The sequence below is a fragment of the Notolepis coatsorum genome (genome assembly GCF_963971535.1).
Source record: "Notolepis coatsorum genome assembly, chromosome: 16".
Classification (NCBI taxonomy): Eukaryota; Metazoa; Chordata; class Actinopteri; order Aulopiformes; family Paralepididae; genus Notolepis; species Notolepis coatsorum.
In genome coordinates, this window is record NC_140180.1 from 94189878 (window position 1) to 94212377 (window position 22500).

At 40.8% G+C, this 22500-nt stretch overlaps 1 protein-coding gene across 1 annotated transcript in view; it reads left to right on the forward strand.

Moving 5' to 3' along the window:
- st3gal5 (ST3 beta-galactoside alpha-2,3-sialyltransferase 5) overlaps positions 1-22500 on the forward strand; it is a 73256-nt gene that overhangs the window by 34654 nt on the left and 16102 nt on the right. Inside the window, 2 exon segments of the mRNA XM_084331751.1 lie at positions 19306-19426; positions 20848-21057. Of these exon segments, the coding sequence (XP_084187877.1) occupies positions 19306-19426; positions 20848-21057 (331 nt within the window).

Here is a 22500-nt window from a genome sequence, read left to right on the forward strand (position 1 = left end):
TAAATAAATCTTCCATGTGTACGATACTAGATTTCTATCTGGATCAAAGACATTCTTTCAGTTCGTAAAATGTACCCTGAACCAATGTTAATTTAGTCAACGAATATTATGACTAAATAATGGTCGTCAACAAAGCTTTTTCCCCTGACGACAACGATCTTGTGACACTGACGTAACGAAATTATGCATCCAATGTCGTTGACTAATAACGACGACACAAAATGTAGTTTGCAAAATAAAATCTTGCTTTATTCAACTTCAACGTCAAGACTGTTTACTTGCTAGCTAACAGGAGCTTGTTTGCCGACAGGAAGGTAGCAAACATAATTGTCCGTGCGGAACCCTTATCTCCAACACATGGTTCTGTGGGTAGTGGGGCACCACTGTTATGCTGGGGGTGTTGGTTCCCCCCGGGAGATATGGGAGGATGGACCGCACTACAGTAGCGTATTAGCCGGTAGCTGTGTTGTCTATGAGAAGGGAATTATCAACCTGTAAAACCCCATATTGACCTGGAAATAAAGCACCATACAGAAAAGGAAACTCCTCTTTCTTCCCTACATTACTGCATGCCGGATCGCTACATTACGTTGATCACACCACAATAGAACACATTAAATAGCTTACATAAGTCTAACCAGCTAGCACTAACGTTAGCTTTTCTTGTTTAGAAAAAGCTCACGCCAACTTATGAGGCTGTAACCGAGTGGCGAGACTAAACAAAAAAAGACTAAATGGAGACTAAACGAAGACTAAAATGCTCAGACCTGTAGTTGACTAAAAATGACTAAACGAAAAATATATGAAGGTGACTAAATATGATGAAAAGGAAAAAGAGCATTTGACACATGACAAAGGCTAAAACTAAAACAAAAAATAGCTGACGAAATGAACACTGCTCCGAACTACCAGCTGGTTTTGACCAGAACCCGGCCTGTTTGACCTAACTAAACAACTGAGGGTACATGATCCCCCTCCTACACCCTAGTGTAAACATAGAACTAGGGATGTTCGATGATGGCTTTTTTTTTACCGATATCCGATATACCGATATTGTCCAACTCTTAATTTCCGATACCGATATATATGGGGGGTTTCCCCCCCAAAAACCTCCAAATAAAGAATTTCAATATTCAATATATAAAAAAAACTGAATCATTTCAGGTAATTAACATTACATATCTCTTGTCGTGGAATTAACACAACATTATGCATTCTTTTGACAATAAATAAAATAAGAATTTGTTCTTACTTGCTTGCCTGGATAAATAAAGGTTAAATAAATGTAAAAAAAAACGAAAATATATTTAATTTTTTTGAAAACCGATACCGATCATTTCCGATATCACATTTTAATGCCAATATCGGCCGATAATATCGTCCACCACTACATAGAACTAATGTCTTCTATCTGTAATCTAAAGTTAGTTCCTGTTCTCAGTGTCTTGTTTTAACAGATGGTATGGCTTTCATGACAGGCAGAGACTTCCTGTAATCTATAACAGACAAATTAAATGATGCATCACAACAATCCACTTGATGAAGTCAAATTGGATGCAACCGAATAATACCACGGCTTGAGTCAAGTGACGACACGGGGTACAACTCAAGGCTAAATATTGGATTCTCCTCCAATGGTCCACGAAAGCAGACTGATGCATTTGTATTCAATAAAAACACGATGCACGTGCAGATAACGCTCTGGGCTCTTGCGAGACTCTTGTAGTTCAAGTTTCTCAAGTTTCTTTAATAGTTGTCATACAGAAGTACAGAATACTTTTATACAAAATGCTTCTTACTGTTACGCTCCAGAGACTGTGCTAGACAAGATAAGTATGAAATAACATAGTATAGCATGTAAATTAGAAGTAAAAATGAGGTCACAGTGTTCAGTATAGACATATGTACAATGTTTGATGCAGAATAGACGTAACTGAGTTACCATATAATATACAATATACTATGCAGTGTACTAATATACAATATTATATAGTGCAAAGCAGAAATGGGATGAGGTACAATTTAGGTACAATTTACAGCAAGGTGTACGAGTTGTAGTGCAAATCCTTTATCAATAAATATAAAGTGTGTTTAGGTGATCTAAAGTGTGGAGAGTGGGTGCTGCAGAGTGTTTTTTTTTTTAAAGTGAGTGTGTGCGTGTGGATGTGTGTGCTGTGTGCATTTTATGGTTGTTGTGTAGTGTTTATTGTTCGTTGAGCAGCCTGATGGCCTGGGGATAGAAGCTTCTTCTGAGTCTTTCTGTGCTTGCCTTGAGACTCCGGTATCGCTTGCCTGACCGCAGCAGTTCAAAGAGGCAGTTGTTCGGGTGGCTGGAGTCCTTGATGATTCTCTTAGCCTTACCCCTGCACCGCTTGTTGAACGTGTCACTCTTTGTAGTCTGCTTCGGTCTTGTGCAGTGCTATTCCCAAACCAGGAGGTGATGTTACTCAGTCAGGATGCTCTCTATTGTGCATGAGTAGAAGTTCTTTAGGATCTTCGGACTCACTTTGAACTCCCTCAGGCGCCTAAGGAAGTAGAGGCGCTGCCCCGTGCCTTCTTCACTACAGGCAGTGGTAGGCAGTTTCGTCGTGCCTTCTTCACTACAGGCAGTAGTAGGCAGTTCCGTTCACGTAGCTAGTTCTAGCAGGGCCACTCTGTTCCCCAGGAAGTGGTGTTGTGCTGATGACCTCATTTGCTGCTCAGCTTAGGTGTCCCATCTGAGGGGATGTGGTCACACCCGACAGTTGGTACCTGTTGGAAAAACTTGTTGTCTGCACCCATTTGCATTGTGCTCAAGCCTGGAGAGTTGTACTGCACAGGAGCATAGAGGCCCCCTTTCTGTATCTGTCATACACAGGCTCTGTGTGTCTGAACTCTGTCATACACAGGCTCTGTGTGTCTGAACTCTGTCATACACAGGCTCTGTGTGTCTGAACTCTCTGTCATACACTGGCTCTGTGTGTTTAAACTCTCTGTCATACACAGGCTCTGTGTGTCTGAACTCTCTGTCATACACAGGCTCTGTGAGTCTGAACTCTCTGTCATACACTGGCTCTGTGTGTCTGAACTCTCTGTCATACACAGGCTCTGTGTGTCTGAACTCTGTCATACACAGGCTCTGTGTGTCTGAACTCTCTGTCATACACAGGCTCTGTGTGTCTGAACTCTCTGTCATACACAGGCTCTGTGTGTCTGCACGATATTGATTTTTTTGACACCGATACCGATAACTTTATGCTCCTCAAGCCGATACCGATAACCGATATTTATTGTATTATAATATTTTTTTTAACTGTATATATATATATATATATATATATCTATATATTTTTTTATCAAATTTTGTTTTTTTAGTATTTATAAGCTCCGACGTCATCGGTACTGCTATCGGTACTCGAGAAATTATGGAGTTTTTTTTTGAGGAATTTAAACGTCGCAAACTAATCTTGTTGGCAGTTGTCTATCTCTCCTGCCTCTGTTGTCTCTGCCTGCGCGGGGAGCTCTGTGCTCTCTGCCTGCTGTGCTCTCTCCTCTCTTCCCCTTCCACACACACACACTCACTCACTCACTCACTCACACACACACACACACACACACAGACACGGGTGCTGCGCTGCCACAGACAGCTCTGCTCTCATAATGGCGGACAGAACGAAATGTTCAAAAGTCTGGGTCTATTTTACTAAAGTCGATGCTGACAACGCTCGTTGCCACAAGTGCAACAAGACATTTGCCAGTAATGTATAAGCGCTGGTACTTGTCAATGTGGCTGGCGGGGAGATAACGTTAGCTCCGAGTAGAGTAATGGCTGACAATCCGGAGGTAAATAAACGAACGAGAGCTTCTGATTGGTGGTAAGAAGAAGAGGTGGGTGCAAGCCGTGGGACGTAATTGGCAGATCGACTGTCTGTCTCCGAATGTAACGTGACTACGTCACAGCCAAGAAAGGGAGCGCTGGATTTGTGAAAAAGTCCCTGTTTCTAAACCACACGCTATCAGTTTTACCACAGTACTGGCAAAACGGGAGGAGGCTATAATAAAAACAAGCGCCCTTCATCCAAATCCACCCACACCGGATTTCTTTTAACCAAAAAAATTATTATATGTTATCGGAGCTATCAATAACGTTATCGAGTTTATCGGGATGACGTCATAATTGCTGATATCGGCCCGATAATTATCGTGCATCCCTACTGTAAATACACAGGATTTAGCAAGAGATGCTCATTTTCATCCTCAGTCCCCAAACATAAAACGAATGAAATACAAAAACAGAGCAATATAAAAACATGTTAAAACAAAAGAACAATCATTTACAAATACATGGCTACAAAGCTAAAAGGACCAAAGGTCCTATTATATGGTCATATAATATATTATATGGTTATATGTATGTGTGTGTCACTGGAATTTCCCAGTGAATTTAGCAGCACTTCTAACAAATCTTCTAACAGTTTTTTCATTTAAAGGTCCACAATTGTTCACTATTTAGGCAATTTTACACAATTCCTGTGAGTCTATGGAATACATCTGTAAGGTTTTCTTTTCAATAAAATTCATTGTTTTGCATTTTTAATCGAGTACTTTGGTGCACCACTTTCTCCCCTTCCAAAGTACAAGCTGTTCTTGGCTGGGCTCCGCCCCCATACTCACAATGCGCTTTGACTGACAGTCACCCACCTGCACTGGCAGATACGCTAGCATGGAGGAACCTTTTCAAAGCGCACACACACCCGCTCCGTCTCTGTGCGTGTGTGCGCATGTGTGCGCGTGCGTGTATGTGCATGTACGTGACGTAAGTTGGGCGTGTGTGTGTGAGAGGGAGAGACGAGAGGAGAGAAGCGCTGCCGTTCGGCGAGTGTGTGTGTGTGTGTGTGTCTGTGAGAGGGAGAGACGAGAGGAGAGAAGTGCTGCCGTTCGGCGAGTGTGTGTGTGTGTGTGTGAGTGTGAGAGGGAGAGACGAGAGGAGAGAAGTGCTGCCGTTCGGCGAGTGTGTGTGTGTCTGTGAGAGGGAGAGACGAGAGGAGAGAAGCGCTGCCGTTCGGCGAGTGTGTGTGTGAGTCTGTGTCTGTGAGAGGGAGAGACGAGAGGAGAGAAGCGCTGCCGTTCGGCGAGTGTGTGTGTGTGTGTGTGTGTGTGTGTGTGTGTGTGTGTGTGTGTGTGAGTCTGTGTCTGTGAGAGGGAGAGACGAGAGGAGAGAAGCGCTGCCGGTAAAGCAAGAGTCTCATCTCCGCCGCGGCTGAGTCTCCTGAACAACAGCATGTAGCCCTGGCCCATTGCTTGTGGAGCACTATATCATTAGGAAACGATTAGGAACACTGTCGAACACTTTTGAGGAAGTGCTGACAGTGGAACAGCTGAAGGTGGCAACTCTGCTGTCGAAACCGCTTCCGCATAATAATTTCCACTCGCTGCTTGCCCGTTTTGCTAATAATTTCAACGTTATGCTAAGTGCTAACTCGTCGAATCACAGTCGATTGTGGGCGGGCGGTGGCAGACCAGCACCTCTTCACGTCGCAGAGCGAGTCAATTCAGAATGGCTTGTTTCGGCGGTCAGTTGGCGTAACGGAGATTGCGTTCGTCACCAACACCGGAGACGCTGGATTCGCCTGTTCGAATCCAGCTCACAGCTCCGGGGTTGTCACCAGCTTGGCTGGCCGTTCACACTAATACAATTGGCTGTATTAGAGGGTGGGAAAGCTGGCGGGGTGGGTCCGGGTCGTTGTAAACAGCGACTCCTACAGTTCGGTCGGGGCGCCTGCTCAGCGCAGATAGGATCTAAGGGGGGTAGTGTGATCCTTCCACACGTTACACCCTCTCAGTGAGAGTCCGCGCTGCCAGGTGAAAAGAAGCGGTTGATTGGCTAGACGTGTGTCGGAGGAAGCACGTGGTAGCCTCCACCCTCCCAGACCGACTGTGGGGGGTAAGTGCGCAGCGACCGGGAAGGGGATTGGGAATTGGCATAACGACTAACATTGGGATGGGAGAAAATCGGAGGAAAAAGGAGGGGGAAAAAGATAAAAAAATAAAATAAAAAATTGCTTGTTTCAGTGGGGGGCGTTCTTGTCTCAGATGAACTGCGGAAACAGGACTTGGTACAGATTTCACATTTTGTCAGTGTTGGTACAACCCCACATTGCTTGAAAACAATGCAAAACACTGGAAAAGGCCATTTTTACAATAGGGGACCTTTAACTTAGGAGGCCAACTGTATGCAACATTGTTTTGTATGGCACATGGTTAGTCTACGCCGTTAACCCTCTCAGGTCAGAGCTCCCGTGAGCGGGAGGACACCTTTGATGAAAAGGTGTCAAAACGGCCTCATCTCGGCGGAGAGAGGATTTTTCAGAAATGCCCCAAAGTTGCACGATTCAGAATTAGGTAAAAAAAACGCGCCCACTCACTTGCTGTGTGAATTCTGTGAACAACGACCTGCTGTATTTTCACACAGGCTCATTTGGTCATTACGTGGACTTAGGACTCCAGGCTGAAAAATCAGCATTAGCATTTGTACAGCCCTTGTAATGTGTAAACTGTGCTGCAGGAGTCCAGTGCACCCTGAGAAAGATTAGATTGTACTTTATTCATTCATTATATTATATTGGCATACAACGAGTTTTGGGACTCAAACTTAACTCATCGACTTAAATAAAAAAAAATCATTTGGCGGAGCCGGTGTTCTGCACTGGCTGCAGGCAGCAGCAGCCAGCTGCCAGGTGCTAGTCAGTTTGTGTAAAAATGGCACGCACAATATAAATCAATCTTCATTACGACTTTAAAAACATAGCCATTAACATTACATAGGCCTACACACATCTTGCCATAGCGTTTGGGGTTTGTAAACACAACGCACGTTTTAACTATGGTAGCCCGACGCAGCCCGCAAGCTAATACTGTAGTCAATGAAATGTCACCGTAGCTACTAGCTACTGTAGTAGAGGAGGAAATGGGAGTCTGAGAGGCGGGGTGTTTAAAGACAATGATAGGCGTTTATTCAACATCCAAGAAGGCTAACATACAACTGTGTTTTACTAACTCCAACCGGGACTATTGCCGCTTTTCCACTGCATGTTGATGTCGTCTCCTCCTAACGTTACCGGAGCTGATAACATTGTCTGAGCTGGTGGTCCGTGACGCTAAAATGTCCGTGGGGACCCGGCGCCAACCCATAGATAGTTCCAACTCACCGAATTACGTAATCCACCACAGTTGCACTCAATATTTAAATAATGTTAGTCTAAATAAATGTAGACAGAAACATAATCATTTCAAACAGAAAACGAATCTTTCCATTAAGAACTGACAATCAGGGAATTTAAACATGGTTGACATTGTTTTTGTGTGTTTATATTAAAGAAAGGAAAGTCTAGTGCTGGCTGAGCATATTGTTTGTTTGCACTAAGTTAATACTTTGACAAATGTAGCCTATATTTTTCAGTCAGTTCGGTCTTTGTGTGCCAAACATTATTTAAGGCTGTAAACACTGTAAACCTTTTACTTTATTTTTAATAAATGAGAAGCATGTTTAGATTTGAGTGTTAAATTTTTTTTTAATAAAAATTTACATATATCGAACTGAAAACCGTGACCCCAAAATCGTGATACGAACCAAACCGTCCCATTTTGTGAACCGTCCCACCCCTACCGTTTATCATAAAAATTCAGTGCCCCCGAAATACAAAAAAAGCCCCCGAAAATCAATTAAGGGGGGCAAAAAAAGCCCTTGAAAAAAAATGTTAATTTCTAACCCTGATTGGCCAAAATTTAGTCGACAAAAGAAAAAAATATATATATATAATATTTTTTTTGTATCATTCCGTTTGGGCTGTGGGGGGTGCTTAATGTCTGAAGGAGTCGACTGAAGGCTTCTTGTCCTCTGCAAAAGCATGCAATTGGTCCACTGATGGATACATCTTGATATTTGTCTAGTCTAGTGTGTTCATTAGATGGGTGAAATCCTCTTTCAGTGCCTCTGTGCCTGTTTTCGTAGGCAGTTAGCCTCTGGTATGCGTGCCATTAGCATTAGCCACGCTTCTAGGCCTCTTTTCTTTTGGAAAGAATGATTAAAAAAAAGAAATAATAATAATAATAATTATAATTCTTTTTAATTTTTTTTGTATTCGACTAAGAGGTTGGCAGTCGACTACGGCTCCTTTAGACCGATTAGTCGACTAATCGACTAATGGGGGTCAGCCCTACTATGATGTCTACCTGTAGCTACATCAGGTACACACAATGGAGCGCCACTTAGTGACCAAACATGGCACTGCAACTAAATAACAACACATAAATACAATAGGCACATTTGTGACTGTTACAAATATAACATGTTTTATACTCGTGCTACAAGATTTTGGCCTGTGCTACAAAACTATCAACCTCTGTAGCACCAGTGCTATGTGCAAAAAAAGTACAGCCCTGAACCCATTGACCATATTCAGACAGCGTCCATTTTGCTCTTGTGTCATGCTCCGGTTGGGATAAAGAAGTCCCGGCCTGAGCATGACATGGGAGCGAGGTGGCCGCCATGTGAATATGGTCCATTAGCCGTAGCTTGTAGTAGTATTCGTAGTAGTGACAGGAATATTTAGGAAAGTAGATTTAGGACCACTGCTGTAAAGAAAGACTTTGCAAATAAACCATTTGGATATCTTTACTTTGCACTGGAGCGGCTGTGGACATTGCTTTTCTTTATCATCACAAGTAAGTAATTTCACCAGTGGAGTGGATCGTCATAATTTTTTTGGTGCCGTGACCAAAAAAATATTCAATTCATAGTGACATTTATGACATACATGACATTTATGGCATAGCGACATACATGACATACAGGTATATGGTATGGGATAACAGGAAATAATAATGAAAAAAGGTAGAGGGGTGGACCTGGCTCCCGGCCTATACCCTGCATCCTCCTTGGGATGACGCACATTGTTTTGAATCTTTTGAGCAGCAAGGCACACTGGGTAGCTACAAGTTTACTAGCAGGACCAAGCTAATGTTGGTAGTTAGCTCGTTTGCTGAAAATGAACTAGTTAATCAGGACATAGAGAAGACAGACTAGATATATAACACCATCAATGGGATACGGGGGTGTCGTGAGTAATAACCCCTGTTTGGAGTAATTGTCTGTCTTTTAGTTTGGGTTTAATGGGGCTCAAACTTGCTGAATGATTATCCCCCAATTTTAGCGAAGGCCGCAAATCCGCGGTTCTTGGAGACATCTTGGAACATGGATCAATATACACACCTCGAGTGCATTGGATCGCTTTCGAGACGCAAGAATCAATATGCTTTCGGCGTTTATTGCGTCATACAGCAGATCGACGTCAAATAATTGGATATTTTTTTCTCCAGACGCATCGGCCAGAGGTAAGAGGAATCTAACGTTATTTCCAGCTCGATTGTCCATTTATTTCATAGCAATCTGTCCGATCAACGTATGGTGTCTTACTAAAGAAAGCCGTTAGTGACAATCAAGGAATCATAAATGACCCCCCCCCCCCCCCATTTCCTTCACGCATGATGGAGCATAATCTATAGCGATCATATGCATTTAAAAAATTTTATATAGTGTGTGTATAGGGACGAAACGCAAATGTATAATACGCGTCAGGGCCTATCGCGCACGTTCTAGGAATTACTGCTATACAGTCTAAAAACATACTTATATTCTCGACGGTACTAACACGACAATGTATGAATGGAAAAATATAACGTTCCCACATCCGGAATGATAGATACCCGATGTTGAATGGGCCATAGTAATGTCGATATAGCTATAATATTTAAAAAGTTATAGCCCTGCAAAGAAGGTGAGCCACTCCATAGGCTTACAGCACTGGCAGAGAGTGGTAAAGATGGGTATACTGCATGGCACCCAATGTGTTAACCACTAACGAACGCACGTGCAGAACTTTTTTTCCCGTGCAGAATTGTATTCAAAACTCCAAATTCACCCCTTCCCAAAATATAATTTGCGCAAAGGGCCGGGTGTTCAACCCACACACAACACTGAGAGATTACCTGTAATTTAGCATAGCCTCATAGTGTGGCGAACACACACACACACACACACACACACACACACACACACACACACGCGTGCACTCTCTCTCTCAGTGCGTGAGGTGGTGGTAGATTGAGAAGGGGCTGTCTCTCGGAGATCAAATGAATGATATGAAACGGGACCTGCATGCCGCTTTTTTCTCTATTCAATAACGTTTTACCCTGAGGGATGATTTACAATGAAGTGCTAAAACAAAGTAGGCTACTTACATTCTTGACGCTAGAACTCCCAAAATAGTGTTGGCACAAAATAGTGTTGGGCTGTTTTTTCACAATTGAATTATTTCCGATTTCAATATAGAATATTCGTTGACAGCCCCTACACGTACAATTAGTTACTCCACACTACATCACCCCTGAGTGGAACATAGAAAACCAAACTTTCCCCCACTGTACCGAAAACCCGTACCGAACCGTGACTTCAAAACCGAGGTATGTACCGAACCGTGGTTTTTGTGTACCGTTACACCCCTAGAAACTAGTATTTGTTGTGCTGCAAAAAAAAATGGGTCACCTTGCAAAGTGCTTCCCCAGCTATGTTTGTAGTAAAACTGCTTGAGGCATGTGTTGGCATGGAAACCATGAATTAATATCCACCATTGTCTATTGAAATAGATATTCAGTATGAAGTTACACCTTTTGAACACCAGAAGATGATACTACAGGTCCAGAGGAGAGGCATCCTAACTGCCCGAGACACACTGGACACAGAGGAGAGGCTCACTGTGGAGAAGGAGTTGGGACTAAACATGAATTCAATAAAACAACACAGTGTAACACTGGGCTGATGCCATCCCTACTGGAGTGACTACACACTGCAGATGTACAGGAACAGGGGGGGGGGGGGGGGGGCTGATTCTGAAGCCACCTAACTGAGAGGAGGGGTGGATTATGTGCAAAATATTTCTCACAATCACTCAGTTGGATCAGGTTTCCCCAAACTGTTTTTAAAGGGGAACTATCTTATAAATGGCCCTTTTCAGTTTTTAGCATTGTTTCCTAGCTATGTGGACTCATTATTAATAGGATCTATATCTCTAATTCTCATATTGGCACATTCTTCCAATTCTCCTCACAATATTCACCCTCACTGAAAATCTGAAAATGTGCATATCTATGATGTCTGTTACGACCCTGGCTCAAAGGGAAGCAACATTAGTGCACACAGACATTAATGGTCTGTGTTTAAACCAAAAAACTATTCTAATTATTATAACTAGCTCAAACTAAAGATAAAAAATGGTGAACAGGGAAGAGACACTGTTTCCACAATCTCTTCTAGCAACAGTCACCCTGCATGTGTGGGTGAGGAAGTGCCTTTAAGCCCACCAGGCAGGTGTCCAATTAGCAGCAATCAGCTAATTAGCAGCAATCACCTGCATGCACAGTGACAGGAGTAACCAAGATCATGGTACATAACAATGTCAGAGGTTTCTCAGCTGCATAATAATGTGGCAGTTGATGTGGCAGTTGGCACCAGGCCACACAGTGGTTGGAGCTGCAGCCTCAAAATGGCTTAAGATCTTAAGGTAGAAAAATGCTGTTTTTGAGTACTTGATTAGAAATACAAAACAATAAAAAAAAATTGAAGGAAACCTTACAGAGGTGTTCCATAGACTCACAGGAATTGTGTAAAAGTGCCCAAATAGTGAAAGAAATAGTAAAATAGTTCCCCTTTAACCTTTTGGTGCAGCTGTGTTTGGCCACCAGCAGTCGGAGTGCCTAGTAGTGGTACCGTTTGGCAAATCTATATACATTCTTGGGAGAATCACACGTGAATGTGGCCTGATTTGATCTTACTTCTGGTTTAGGGGTTTGTTCTGATGAAGACGCACCCTGCGTCAAAACGTTAGTTGTTAATAAAGTTCATTGCCTTTACTCTGTGCTCTAGTGTTCTATTTTAAAGGCCTAACGTCTCTCCTTCCTGCCATGCCAGAGCACTTGATGCTGCCAAGAGGAGGCCTGTGGAATAAAACAAAAGCGTTTCTAGTTCTGTGGGGAAATCCCAGGGCTTTTAAAGGGGACATTGCTACACAGGAAGGGCCACTTCAACTTGGAGCTGATTAGACACTCCAGGGAAGTGTAATCGGTCACCAGGGGAACAGATACTATCTTGTCACATTATACATTTAACCCTCGTGTTACCCTCCTTTACACCCTTTATCCTTGGGGTCCTTTTGACCCCAGCCGTTTAAACCTCCAGAAAATTATCATGATCAAAACTGTTACCCAAATGTAGGTTTCAGGTGCTTTATGTTTCTTTGTTGACAACCTAAATAACCATTTCATTAAAGCATTACCCCCACTTCCCCCCCCCACCCACCCCATTATACATCCAGAATATATATTTTGTGGCTATTGAAAAATATATAAATCACCATAAAGTCTCACTGATTGACATAACATTTTAAAGAAAGATCTTTGCTGCAAGTTTGTTACGATCTCGTAGGCCCTGTCTCGTTTCTGTCATCAAAGCATATGACACAAGATATAATATGCAATATCTTTAGAGACATGGTGGCTGGTCATGGTCAGCGTTCCAAAGACTTGCTGTTGCTTCTCCTTTTAGTTTGTACACTCTGAGAATGTAGGCTTGCAAGTGGGTCCCATCCGATTTACAATGAAGTGCTAAAACAAAGTAGGCTACTTACATTCTTGACGCTAGAACTCTCAAAATAGTGTTGGCACAAAAAAGAAGGTAGGCCAGCTGTAGTTTACATACAGTAGCTTGCATGAAACTGTCTCGAGGTTCCACAAGTTAATCAGAAGTAAAGTATTTCCAACCGGGGCTTGCGATTGCTCAGAGTGAAAATCACTGTCTTCGTTGTTGTTGATGTTGTTGTTCATTAAGTGGCACGTTGTTCAGCTCAATGACATCACGTGTCTCCTGTCCGTCATGCAGCACATATAGGCCACGCCCACCGTGGGCTGTTTTTTCACAATTGAATTATTTCCGATTTCAATATAGAATATTCGTTGACAGCCCCTACACGTACAATTAGTTACTCCACACTACATCACCCCTGAGTGGAACATAGAAAACCAAACTAGTTTAAAAACTATTAAAAAAGTTAAACATAATAGACAATTTACAATGAAATAGCACCATGATGACAATTGTATTACAAGATAAATACACAAAAAACATGTCATGTTACATTGGAATTCCTACTGTGGTATGATATGAAGAGTTAATTTACAAAAACATATATCTCCGTAATTACAGTATCTAGTCATTTTTAGAAATCATGTTTTTGTATTGTGCATTCCAGGTAATATCACTGAAACCTTTTGATCAAGTAAAAATAACAATACACAAAATCAAACGTATTGAAATTTGTTTAGATTTTCAATGAACAATAACGGCTTTTGTGACAACTCAGTCGTGGTTCAGAATGGACTGTCTTAACAGTAACTCAGGGTTCAGAATGGGTTCACATTTCCTTTCAAGGATTTCCATTCATAGGTCTTTGCAAATTAATTCTTCAGTGAGAGAGTGAGCGACTGTTTTCTACAGTATCTGTGACGATCTGGGTCTCTATCTGTCACCATGTTTGTTTGCATAATGTATCTAACCTAATCTAATCTAAATACATGATGCCATTGATCAGGGTGATTGTGGGGTGGGCGTTTTCCTGGATCTATCAAAGGCTTTTGACACCATTGACTTCACCATTCTACTAGGGAAACTACACCATTATGGCATAAGGGGTCTGGCTCTCAACTGGTTCAGTAGCTATTTACATGGTAGGCAACAGTACGTCGATATAAAAAATCACAAATCAATAAAAATGGACATCAAATATGGGGTCCCCCAGGGGTCAATTCTAGGGCCTTTACTATTTATTCTCTATATAAATGACTTTGTCAACTCATCTGTACTTCTGCACAAAGTTATATTCGCTGATGACACTAATTTGTTTCTGTCACATAAAAATCCACTCAAGCTACAAGATCTACTCAATACAGAACTACAAAAAGTGGACACCTGGTTCAAATGCAACAAGTTATCACTAAATCTCAACAAAACAAACTTTATTGTCTTCCACTCAAATCGGATGCACACACATCACATGTGCATAAAAATAAATGAAAAGGAGCTGTCAAGAGTGGCGTCCACAAAATTCCTGGGGGTCATCATCGATGAGTCACTCAACTTCAAATGCCACATAAAATACCTACAAACAAAACTGTCCAAATATGTTGGCTTATTCTGCAAAATACGTCATTTTCTTCCCTTGCCTGCCCTTCTCACTTTATACAAACCCCTGTTTGAACCCCTCATTAATTACTGTAACGTCATATGGTGCAACACATACCCCAGCCATCTCAAAAAACTAGAAAGCCTACAAAAGAGGGTACTACGAGTGCTGTCATGGTCCGGGTATCGAGCGCCCTCAAAGCCTCTTTTCCATCGCTTTGGTCTCCTGAGGCTCGCTGAATTTAACATTCATCAAAACGCATCAATTATGTATCAAGTTGTCAACAACATGAATCACAGACTGTCTGAGCTTATCCCAGTCTGCCAACCACTGCACATCCACAACACAAGAAACAAGCATCTTATATCTGGCAAGAGGAGAAGGCTAAATTGTGCTAGCCTAAGCATAGCATGCAGGGGTCCACAGATCTGGAACAAGCTTGATGAAAATCTAAAAATGACTAATACCTTTAAAACCTTTAAAAAATCATTGAAAGAGGAACTGCTCAAATCATATCTCTAATTAAAATTATAACTTAGGAATTAAATTGTCTGTATTATGTATCTGCTATATGTCAGTTAGTAGGTAGGTGTATAAACCTACCCACATTGTAGTTTTTTGTTTTGTTTTTGTTTGTTTGTTTTGTTTATTTTGTTATTGTTTTGTTGTTCATATTTCTGTTTGTATCTGTGTTCAGGCTCCCTCCAAAAGCTTTAAATAGCTTCTTGGGAGACCTGGCACATGCACACAATTTGCGACATGTTATCACATGAGGATACTCGCATGTAAAATGTATCGTGTGTGTGTGTGTGTGAATAAAAATTCATTCAATTCAATTCAATTCAATTCAATTCAACCACATGTAAACAACTTGCAATATGAAGCTTTTCAAATGAGTTTACCTACATATGAATTATGTTTGTATGTCTCTATGCATTGTCATATTTGTCTGATGTCCTTTTTACTAACTGTATGAATTTTTTATATTTTTTTATATATCTTTTATTGGTGAAACATAGGTGGTACAGAGAAGCAAAAGTTAGTTATCTATGTATAACATATCACCATATTTCTTTTTTTGCTTTTATGGGACATGACGAGACACGGACAGGACTGAAATTGAACAGGGACGACAAAAAACAATAAAGACAAGAACTAAACAATGTCGACAACAGGCAAAAAGAAAGCAAAACAATTTTAAAATTTAAAAAAAATAAAAATAAGATATAAAAAAATTATAATAATAATGATAAGTGAAATTAAAAATAAAAATTATAATAATGGTGATGATAATAATAAATAACCAGGATAGAATATACACTGGGGCGGAGTTTACAACAGGGTATCTAAGGTGCTCACCTCACCTCACCTAACTGTATGAATGATTGTATATATTGCAGGGTGTCCGCGGATCCTTAAAAAGTCTTAAAAGGTCTTAAATTTGTTTATCAATTATTAAGGCCTTAGTTTGTCTTAAAATGTCTTAAATCCATTTTCAGAGGTCTTAAAAATGCCATAGAAAGGAAAGATAAAATCCCATGTCATCTTATGTTTTATTATGAAATCTGGGGGAAAACTATAACGGGAGATAAAGTTTGACTTTTCATTGTAGAATCACGCAGACCGGAATGGGGCGGAACCAACACAACTCCTTGTGTAATGTGTTGGCCGGGGAACCATTTCGGCAACGGAGTCTAGCTAACGTTAGCAAGGCGAAGCGATAACGCTAACGTTACGTTTAGTTTAGTTTAGCATTTGCACTCGTTAATATGGGAAACTAAGTGCCAATTTAACGAGAACTGGCTCGACAATCCACTGTTTGCGCGATGGTTGGTCCCAGTCAAAGACCATTACAAGCCCTGCTGCAAAAAAAAAAGAGCAGTCGCGTCGCACATGCTGAGCGTTCTGCAAAAACCGCCTGCAAACTACTATTTCGCATTTATTTTCGGCCCCTGCCTCCACACCAGCTGCGCCATCTCAGGTAGGACTATAACATCTGCACCAACAGAAGTCCGGATAACATTCGGCTCCACGCCAAAGCTTGAAGCTGAGGTCTTAACTTGAAAATAATCTATTCACGGATGTAAACAAGGACACGTTTGTGTTTATGTTCAATGAGATCTTCACCCACTATGTATTTTTTCCTCCCACCCACCCCCTCCTAATGACATACAGTATCCTCCCATGTATGTTAGGATCTATGGGTAACGGTACTGTATATTTGCATATCGTATATGTCACAAATGTAACGGTACAGTACTATATACCTGTATGTCCCTATGCCATAAATGTCATGTATGTTGAGTATGTCATAAATGTCACTATGAATTGAAAATGGGGGACCCTGATGTAAACAAGACAAACGTCTTTCTCTGGTCTGCATCCCCTTAACAATTGTGTGTATTGAGCCGTACTGTATTGTACCCATTCTGCAATCTGTTAAACAAAGTATTCATTCAACCAAAATCACAAAAACAAAACAACTGGATGAATGAATGAAAACTTTATTTAACAGATTGCAGAATGGGTACAATACAGTACGGCTCAATACACACAATTGTTAAGGGGATGCAGACCAGAGAAAGACGTGTGTCTTGTTTACATCAGGGTCCCCCATTTTCAATTATAGTGACATGACATTTATGACATACTCAACATACATGACATTTATGGTATTGGCATAGGGACATACATGACATACAGGTATACTATATAGTACTGTAGTGTTACAATTGTGACATATACGATATGCAAATATACAGTACTGTTACCCAGAGATCCTAACAGAAAATATATGATGGGGAGGAGACTGTACATTAGGAGGGGGGGTGGGGGGGGTTTGGACATTTACGGTGCCCAGTTTCTAATTGCAGCCTCCCGTAGGTGCTCTTTTTTTTTTTAAACTTTGACCAGTCAGCTGGTTCTTTTCGCGTTTATCGCTTTTTCTGGTCAAGTATGACCGACAGAAACAGGTTGAATGGGGTATAGATGGGGGGAAAGACACTCTGAGAAAATACGGCGAGTCCGGGAGTCGAACTCGTGTACCCCAGATCCGTGACGCGCACGGTTGTCCCCGACGCCGAAATAGCGTTCGAGGTACGCGGTGAGCTACTGGAGCTCCCCACCCCCCCCGTAGGTGCTCTTTAAGAGTGGTTTTGAATGTGGGCAGGGGTAAAGTGGGTTTTAGGAGTGAGGTTAAGCAGTAGTCTGACCAGTTTGTTTTGTGATGTTTGTAATCTTGTTTTTAGGGCCTTTGAGGTGCTTTGGTACCATGAGGTGCAAGCATAGTCGTAGTACCCTTGAATGAGTGCTCCTGTTGGAGTCTTCAGGGTATTACTATTCTTGTTTACCAGAGAGGAGATCCGGCACAAGAATCTTGTTTGTTGGTTGACTTTTTTGATACCCTGGGGAGGGTGGTAATAGTTATGTGTTCTGACAGTGGCTGTTGCACTTGCTGCTTGGCCCCTGGTATATTTTGTTATATTTGCTATTTATGTTTGGTCACCCCTTTGTTGAAATTCATCCAATCCAGTTACTCCTTAAGGCGAGACACTGCAGGTGAATAGTCAAATATACTTTTTTTGTTGATTTTGAGATTTTGTTATATTTTGCTTCCTAAACATGTCTTCTATGAAACTAGTGACAATAAAACGTCAATAACACACATTTAGTTGTTTATTTTACATCATTTTGCCTTATTGCATCCATAAATGTACACATATTTAATGGGGAAGTGCCTCATTTGCATATATAAACATACATTTCAGAAAACTTGCAATATATTTTTTCTTAGTTTATATGTACATAACAAATTGGGAAAGTTTCATAGTGATATCTATTCAAATATGTTTTGCCTATTAGGGGTACTACACTGTACTACACTGTTTGTAGCCTGTGTGTAGTTATGTTCAGTTCAATAACATCATTATTATTATTATTCAGTTATCAGGCATGTGTTTAGGTTGTCTATTACTAATGGTTTGATTAGGTATTGTGTTTGTAAATATCTGTTTAAAAAAAAAAGGTATGGCATTTTACAATACAGAACTTTGAAGGCGTTTTCCCAAAAATGAGTTTTAAGAGTTTTTCCTCATACTCTGAGCCAGAAATCTCCACTTCAGTAGCACTCACATACACCAAAGCTTCAAGTTCTATTCATATCTATGTTCTGAAGGTATTTACAGAAGGGTTTGTTGATATCGCATTCATACCCTGATTTATATCACATTTTATTCCTAAAAACATGGCGAAATATGGAATTTTACCATAAAAATGGACTGAATGGAGTATTTTCTGATTTATGGAGTGATAAAAAGAGATATCCAAAATCCCCTCTGTAATAACCTTTGGCTCTAATATGTCAACAAAATGAAACTATAATTTTGAAAATGGCTTTATCCAATGTTCAGATTTCTGTCCTGGAATTATATGCAAATTAGTGCATATTTAAGTAGATCATGCCTCATTTGCATATTTAAACATACAATTTCAGAAAACTTGTAATACAAAAAAGTCTTGTCTTAATATAAGTAATCAACTGGGGAAGTTTCATTGTGATATCTATTAGTTAATTTTTTTACCCTATTCACCTGCAGTGTCTCCCCTTAAGTTCAAGATTTTTAAGTTTCCAAGTTATGTTTTAATAAACATCTTTGGACCAATGTGTCTCTAAACTTAAACTAATTGGTGTCATTGCATGATTTTTGTCATTTTGTTATTGTGAAATTGGTATTAAATTTAATTCTGAGTGGCATTAAAAAGTCTTAAAAAGCATTAAATATGACTGGGCTAAACCTGCAGATACCCTGATATTGTTCTTCTTTGTTTACACTGTTATCGCAGGCTGATGCAGCACTGATGTTCCTAGTGAATTGTCCCCTCGGGACAATAAAGTTTATTATTCTTATCTTATCTTCTCTCTCTCTCCCTCTATCTCTCTCTGTCTCCCCCTCTCTCTCTCTCTCTCTCTCTCTCTCTCTCTGTCTCTCTGTCTCTCTGTCTCCCTCTCTCTCTCTCTGTCTCTCTCTCTCTCTAGGCGTCTGTTGGTCCCTGTGTTGGTGATGGGATTGCTGTGTCTGCTGGTGGTCTCTCTACCGCTGTTTGACTCGCACACAACCAAGCCTCTGGACTGGCACATTGACCACGCCCACCGCAAGGTGAGCATGGGCTGCAATGGAACAGAGACGAGTAGAGTAGAACAGAAAACTGTACATACTGTACTGTATGTCATGCGGTTAACCGTCTGTAGTGCAGTAGTGAAAAGGTTAACCCTTTGGTAGTGTGGTAGTGAAAGGGTTAACCAGTACAAGTACTTACATTTGGGTACTTGCCGATATGTGGTACCGAGATGAGTACTTAATAATACCATTTCAATTCATTATGTAAAAGTCAAAACGTTTTCATGTCGGTCATAATGTTAAATTGTAAACATGTCGTCATGCTCTCTCTCTTCCTCACATGCTCAGCAAACACAGACAGACAGACAGACAGACAGACAGACAGACAGACAGACAGACAGACAGACAGACAGACAGACAGACAGACAGACAGACAGACAGACAGACAGACAGACACACTTTACCTTGAATTGAGTACAGTGTTTTTGGGGCTAATTCTGAAGTCTCTACATTGAGTCGTGGCCGTATAGTGAGCATTTGTTTTCAAGTTTCTTTAATAGTTGTCACACAGAAGTACAGAATACTTTTATACAAAATGCTTCTTACTGTTACGCTCCAGAGACTGTGCAAGACAAGATAAGATAAGTATGAAATAAAATAACATAGTATAGTATGTAAATTAGAAGTAAAAAATGAGGTCACAGTGTTCAGTATAGACATATGTACAATGTTCGATGCAGAATAGACGTAACTGAGTTACCATATAATATACAATACACAATACTATGCAGTGTACTAATATACAATACTATATAGTGCCTATGGTATTTTCTGCCATCCTCATACTCTGCGTCTGACCGTAGTATAGGTTGGGTCTCCCAGCTATATGTAACCTAGTTGTTATACCTCGGTAATATTTGTCTAACATAATTAATGACTCAAGCACGCTTTATTTTTCACATTACTGAAATTCTATTAAATTACATTCAAAACTTTAATTTATTCTCAAAGGACAATTGAGGTCACCCTCGTTGTCAATGTCGTCGAGACTTACAGACATTTCAATGCATACATTCTTTTTATAATATAATAATAATAAATAATAACAACTATCTATATAGCACCATTCAAAGAAATGTTGTTGGGGTTTGTGTTAAATTAATATAGCTTTGGTGAAGTGATTGGGAATTGAATGCACAACATTTTGTCCTAAACATACACCTGGTGAAGACGTGTTTAGGTCGAAACATTGTGCATTAAACCTTCGGAGCATAATAGTGTGCGGATATCTTTATTTGATGTAGTTATAGTTATTTATTGAATTATTTAAAGATACGCAATACTGAATTCAACCTGTTGTTGTTGTTGTTGTTGTTGTTGTTGTTGTTGTTGTTGTTGTTGTTGTTGTTGTTGTTGTTGTTGTTGTTGTTGTTGTTATTGTCCTATCTTTTCTTCTCTAGCTGGTGCACACGCACGTGCGCAGCGTTCTAGACAGAGAGTGTCGCCCTGGCAACACCAGGAGGAGCCTGGAGGCCAGACTTCCTGGTTCCAGTCATGTGACCCAACCCTTCCTGTGGAAGGACACGCCTCTTCCTGCTGACCTTTTCTCGTACGTGCCCCCCTTCGGGTTCAAAGGGCTCAGGGACGAGCTGGAGAATCTAGTGAATCTGGTAAGACTACAGCTCCCAGAATGCAGTCCCAACATGTCCACTACATGTCCACTACAGTTTTATATTAATGTAAATAAAATGTACATGTTCTCAAAAAAAAATCAGTTTTGAAATTGTTACACCCCTACTGAACACTTATCACCTTGTAAAATATACAACTTGGTCCCGTGATGAAGTTCCAACTTCACGAGCGGATGAGGAGTCGAAAGCACCGTTAGAAGGATGAATTCCCACGGTGCGATGAAGTCTTTAATTGTCATGCAGATTAACACACGCATGCGAGATGGGCGACCCACAGAAACACACACACACGCACACACACACACACACACGCACACGCACACATGCACAGAGTATTATACAAGTATTTCCTACCACTTGACACTAGAACAGCTGGGCCACATGACATGAAAAAAAAAAAAAAAAAAAGATGCAATGCTTTCCTCTTTGACCTTTCCTAAAAAGGTGCTATTATTTAACCTGTTAAGCCCCGAGCCCTATTTTCTGAAGACCTGGCAAAAAATGATTACAATTAAATGGAAGATTGCTCCACTTCTACAAGGTCCATTTGCATGTCCTTGGTATCTAGGGACATCTATGGACCTCAGGGAATGTATTCCCAGTGTCAGAAATATTGTGTCCGTCACTAGGCTTGAGTAAATTGTGATGAAATAAAGGAGAATATAAATTATGATTTTTCTTTGCATCTTTGACGGTGAATAACACCATGCAAAAAATTACCAGACATGAAAAACTGCCAACTGAGCTCGTTCAGCACCTTCTTGAGATCACGTGTACAAAAGATCTAAGCAAATTAATAAAGGCAAGATGATTAAACATTAAAACTTCAGAAATAATTAGCAAAAAAGAAGTGAGATGCTGTTTAGAACTTAAGGGGTTGACTGCGGTGGTGATTGGCCACGTTTGTCCCCTGAACAAAAGGTTTGCAACTTTTTCATGGATAAAACAACATCAAGTTGTGACGCAGGAATGTGTAACTAAATATGTTAGTAGTCTAAAAACGGCTGTTTGCGTCGCCCCTCCCCCGATCTCATCTCTTGCCATCTCTCCTCTCCTCCAAGTCCTCCACTGAGGGTATGCCTTCCCACCAATGGACCTGTCTCAAACCCTGCCCTCTTTTCTTGATCCTCCAATCACAACTGTCGCTTACCTCGGACAAACCAAGTTTGTCCGAGGTAAGCGACAGTTGTGATTGGAGGATCAAGAAAAGGGGCAGGGTTTGAGACAGGTCAATTCCAGGAATATGATTTATAGATCTCATTTATCTGTTCAAACGTTGTCATTGTGTGACACATACAAATGCAGTTTGTATGGGCCCATTTGAATTTGTTGGAGACATGTGAGCACTTTTGAAAGATTAGTCATGCATCATGCTTAGAGACGTTTTCTGTGCATACAGCAAACCACACGTTAGCTTGCTAG